The sequence below is a fragment of the Protopterus annectens genome, chromosome 3.part1 (genome assembly GCF_019279795.1).
Source record: "Protopterus annectens isolate FY-2018-M chromosome 3.part1, PAN1.0, whole genome shotgun sequence".
In the NCBI taxonomy this organism is placed as follows: domain Eukaryota; kingdom Metazoa; phylum Chordata; order Ceratodontiformes; family Protopteridae; genus Protopterus; species Protopterus annectens.
In genome coordinates, this window is record NC_056732.1 from 54,627,061 (window position 1) to 54,632,632 (window position 5,572).

General features: G+C 39.9%; 1 protein-coding gene across 1 annotated transcript; it reads right to left on the reverse strand.

The window, feature by feature from the left end:
- Positions 1-3,830: 3,830 nt before the first annotated feature.
- Positions 3,831-5,213, reverse strand: LOC122797629 (histidine-rich glycoprotein-like). The gene has a single exon (XM_044066173.1). It carries the CDS (start codon positions 5,211-5,213, stop codon positions 3,831-3,833), a length of 1,383 nt encoding a protein of 460 aa, XP_043922108.1.
- Positions 5,214-5,572: the final 359 nt, after the last annotated feature.

A 5,572-nucleotide genomic window follows, 5' to 3' on the forward strand; every position in this document is an offset into this window, starting at 1 on the left:
GTTGGTTCTTTTCGGAGTCTTTTTTGTGCTCATTTCTCTTAGTTTACCTTCACTGTCATCTCTGCACCTCATGACTCTGAATACCAATCTCTGCAATCTCAGTTCTGATACCATGGCACTCTCCTACTTTGGATACAATAGGATAGTCTTCGTGGGTTCTGTTCATGCAGCTTTATTATATATAAACACTTCACGATAGAAGATTGCTGACTTTAACTTAAGTAACTTATATACAAACTAACTACTGCAATCATACAGGCTTAATCTCTGGCTGCACTTTCAAAATGGCACTGGGAATAGCATGTGCCTGGTATTTATATGTGCATGCTCAGTCCTTGATACCTCTTAAAGATACAGCACATACACTCTGATCTACACTTTATAAAAAAAATATTGCCATGAATAACCTATGTGTATCTTCTGAAGCTTTTCTCCTTGGGTCTGCAGAAAAAATGGGCTTTGCCCACTCAGACTGTCCTGGTCAACAAAGAAAAATAAATAAATACTTGCAGTTACAGACTGTGTAGCTAATGTACCTGTATTGGTACCAAGGTATCTGTAGGAAGGCTGCCCACAGCATCAGGTCTGTTTTCCCTTTCCCTCTATTCTGGCTTATGATGTATGTCAACGGTGCCTTATACATGTGAACATTTGCATGGGTAAAACCTATAGTAACAGTACTGTAAAGTACAAAAACTGATCTGTTCTGTGCTGGCCTATATATAACTGTCGCAGTGGGATGTCAGCCCACAGCAACACGACTGCCTCCTCTCTCCCCTTCTACTCTGCCATACACATATGATGAGGGTGTCTGCCATGGAGGCAGTTGTTGTGCATGCCCACACATGTAACCCCTGTTAGTGCAGCTCAGCACCCTTTGTTACCAGTTCACACTTGTTAACTATGCTGCCTAGAAATATCTTGTGACTCTCACATCACTGTGGAGCTCTGTGTGTTAACTATCTCAGCTATATGCATGCCCAGGTCTGTCTCTACTTCTGCTTATTTTGACTACCACTGTTGAGGCAGTACTGTCCACACCATAAGTGTGGTGTCCACTGCTTTCCAAGCCCATTCCAGCCCTGTCCGTCTCATCACATTTTCACCTGATGCAACTCTAAAAGGTTTGGTGTGCTTGCCGTCTTTATACTCTGATGCAACTGAATCACAACATACTTTTGACAGTCGTTATTTGCATCTCATCATTCACTCATCGGATGACCCTTTTTCAGTTTATGTCATTATACCCTCATTGGCATGCCCCTCTTTGTACCTTTTAGCTCATTACTCTGTAGTGCTGCCAAGTTCTGGGAACTGCTACATAGCTGCACATTCTCAGTTTTAGTGCAATACAATACTGTGTACTTCACAAACTGACTATCAATACCAGACAAAGTAAAATGTGCATATTTGCTGTGAAGTGAATAAGAATATTTGTATTAGGAAGTCGGTGAATGTATAATATTAAAGTCGAAACTTGAAAGCCAAAACATAGGTTGTATCATCACTATGCTTATCAAATTCAATAAACATTAGCTCCTTTCAAATGCATGCTATCCAGTGGAAAATGACCCTTCTTTTCAGTGACCATTTCACTTTGATCATGTAATTGTGCTCTGCTTCTACATACAAGGCATATTTTCAGAAAAAAGGGTAACCACTTTCAGTATTCATTTCTGATGTCTCATTGTAACAAAATGGAAAGAAAAAAATGGTCACAGTAATGTATTTCAACTCATTGCTCTCAGACATGTACACTGCCCCAGCGAGTTGTATCAGTGATCATTTAATGATAATCATACAATTCAAATCAGGCAACATGAGATCAACTAGCAGCTATGGTGCCTGTTGGATCTGGCATGGGGACGGAGAGGATTGATGAGGAATAAGAATGCTCACCTCACTTTGGAGGGGAAGGAAGGGGCATATGCTCATGAGCACAATCGCCATAGTATAATTTCCAGTGGAGACTGGAGATCACATGGAGATATTTGTCTACAGGGGAAGCAGGATCAGTTGATCCTTTCATGAGGAAATGTGGCATGCATCACAAATAATTGCATGCTAATTCCTTAGACATGGATGATTATGCATGAGAGTTAAGGCTTAAAAATGGAAAAACAATAATGACTGCCTTACTGATAGCTTCTTTTGGTCAGCTCTTCCCCTAGTATGAGGAATGAATTGACCCATTAACCAAGTGGGGGCTGATGGTCAACAGGCATTAAGGCTGAAAAAAAAACAAAATAGTAATTATGTAACTGGCCTCTGTTTTTCCACTTACCATGTCTTTTCATCTCTACCTTCAATAACCATCTTATTTGTACACTTCTGATGTTTGTTTCTTGTAAAAGTGAAAAAAAATAATTACAATAATTGACTGCTCTTAGACATATATAAACTGCTCCATCAATCCATATCAATGATTGTTTCACAGTGGTGATGTAACCACTCTTTGTTCTCACAGATAGCCTGCCACTGAAAAAGGTAATGTTTTGTGTACAGTTCTGACATCTGATAATGAAAAGGTAAAAGATATAGCGTCTTAAGTAATATATTTCAGCTTGGTACCCTCAAACATATATGCACTGTTCCAACCCAGAATCAGTAATCAGCATTTCACTGTAATCACATAACTGCTTTTCGTTTTATAAACAGAAAGCCTGCTCCAAAAAATGATAGTAGCTTTTGGGCATCACCTGAAATATGTGATTACAAAGGCAGTGAAAGAAATAGTGGGCATAGTAAAGGATTTCACCTTGCTTTGATCTTGCACAGCCACCCACCTCAATTGAAGTAATAAATAAATAAATAAAATGATTTATCTGGTGTTCTGCAAGTTTTGCAAATTTAGAAAAACTATCTCTGAAAATTATAGAATTTGATCTTCTTAACATCTCAGTCAAATGATTAGAGACTGGTGGGTAAGCACTGAAATCAGTTGTACAAAGCAACCAATTTACAAGGTAAAAGGACATGGATTAGCTAGCTATATCCTGCTACGGTATGGGGGAAGCCAGACATCATGTTAATAAATAGCATAATGTCTCACTTCTGAGTTTAAATTTCTGCTCTTTTTAATGGGAAGCCGTGGAATAGTTATTTCACTAATGCATGAATTATACAAGAATTTCACATTAATACACTACCACAATAATTACCCCAAAGGTGTCCTTGGTATAGAATTTTCTTTATTTAAACTTTTGATTCTCACTAATTTTATAATTTAAATATATGGTAAAACCAAGTTATCTCAAGAACCAGGAAAAATTGGGACCCACAGTTAACAGGTTAAAGGAGTATTTAATTTATATATTTCTCTGAACAACAAGTCTGTTGGAAGAGATTTGGATTATCTTGCTAGGCAGGCTTGTATACTCACTGTTTGAGTCTGCTGGCTTGCAGCACAGAAGCTGGGTAGGCATCACCTCTGATCATAGGATCTCAGAGTTTCAGGCTATCATTTGGAGGGAACATTATCTGATCTTTTACAAGTATCAGATGGTCCCAAGGACTAACCTACATTTCCTTTTAAAAGAGATTTCTTAGTTGACCCTAAACCCATTTAGTCATCTCTGTCTTTTCTTTGTCAGGGTAGATAAAGAGGAAAGAGCTCTTTATACTCTGGATGTGCATTATCATCATGTGGATATGCATCATCATCATGTGGATGTGCACTGTCATCACTTGGATGTGCATCATTATCATGTGGATGTGCATTGTCATCATGTGAAGGTACATTATCATCATGTGGATGTGCACTGTCATCACGTGTATATGCATCACCATCATGTGGATGTGCACTGTCATCACATGGATGTGCATCTTCATCATGTGGATGGATGTGCACTGTCATCACGTGTATATGCATTATCATCATGTGGATGTGCACCATCATCATGTCGATGTGCATTATCATCATGTGTATGTGCACTGTCATCACGTGGATGTGCATTATCATCATGTCTATGTGCACTGTCATCACGTGAATGTGCATCATCATCATATGGATGTGCACTGTTATCATGTGGATGTGCATCTTCATCATGTGGGTGTGCACTGTCATCACGTGGATGTTCATCTTTGTCATGGGGATATACACTGTCATCATGTGGATGTGCACTGTCATCATGTGGATGTGCATCTTCGTTATGTGGATGTGCACTGTCATCACATGGATATGCATCATTATCATGTGGATGTGCACTTTCATCACAAGGATGTGCATCTTCATCATGTAGATGTGCACTGTCATCACATGGATGTGCATCTTCATGTGGATATGCACTGTCATCATGTAGATGTGCACTGTCATCACGTAGATATGCATTTTCATCACGTGGATGTGCACTGTCATCATATCGATGTGTATTGTCATCATGTGTGTGTGCTCTGTCATCACGTGGATGTGCATTATCATCATGTCTATGTGCACTGTCATCACGTGGATGGGCATCATCATCATATGGATGTGCACTGTCATCATGTGGATGTGCATCTTCATCATGTGGGTGTGCACTGTCATCATGTGGATGTTCATCTTCATCATGGGGATATGCACTGTCATCATGTGGATGTGCACTGTCATCATGTGGATGTGCATCTTCATTATGTGGATGTGCACTGTCATCACGTGTATATGCATCATCATCATGTGGATGTGCACTGTCATCACGTGGATATGCATCTTCATCATGTGGATGTGCACTGTCATCCCGTGGATGTGCATCTTCATGTGTATATACACTGTCATCATGTGGATGTGCACTGTCATCACGTGGATATGCATTATCATCATGTGGATGTGCACTGTCATCATGTGGGTGTGTATTATCATCATGTGGATGTGCACTGTCATCATGTGGATGTGCATTATCATCATGTGGATGTGCACTGTCATGACGTGGATGTGCATTATCATCAGTTGGATGTACACTGTCATCACATGGATGTGCACTATCATCATGTGGATGTGCACTGACATCTCTGGTTTTATTTGAAAGGAGTGCAAAAGTTTCAACTGCAACATTATTTGTCTTATTTACTCCAGAGAAGGAATTGTTTGCATTTGCAATGCAAACCCTGTCAGAGTTAATTATTAACGCAATTGTCTTTTGCCAATAGAAAAACTTCCACCTTGTGGAAATTGTGGTCAAAGCCCTTTCCACTAGAGACGTGGCTCCTACCATTCTGGCTACAAACATCTCCTCCATGGTTATGTGTCTTTGTTGTATTCCTTCTCAAGCATCACTGTCTTGACAATGACTGCAGGAGTAGAGATCATTTTGGTATGACTATACTTGATGTCTCTTCTGAATCTTAAACTTTAGGCTTTTGTCCAGATGCTTCCACACTGACGGTGATACAGTGTGGGGTTCACTGACCAATAAAACCCATCAAGGTAGCTTGTCAAAAGAAGATTGTCAGTGTCAGATACAACAGGTACACCCCTTCTGCATATTACATGAGCAATGAGAAGATAGTCTTTGATGGGTCAGATGCTTCCCCCCTGCCATCTCCCTGGGCTAGTTTACCCTCCCATCTGACCTCAGCTGTTGGAGTTTCCTATAAA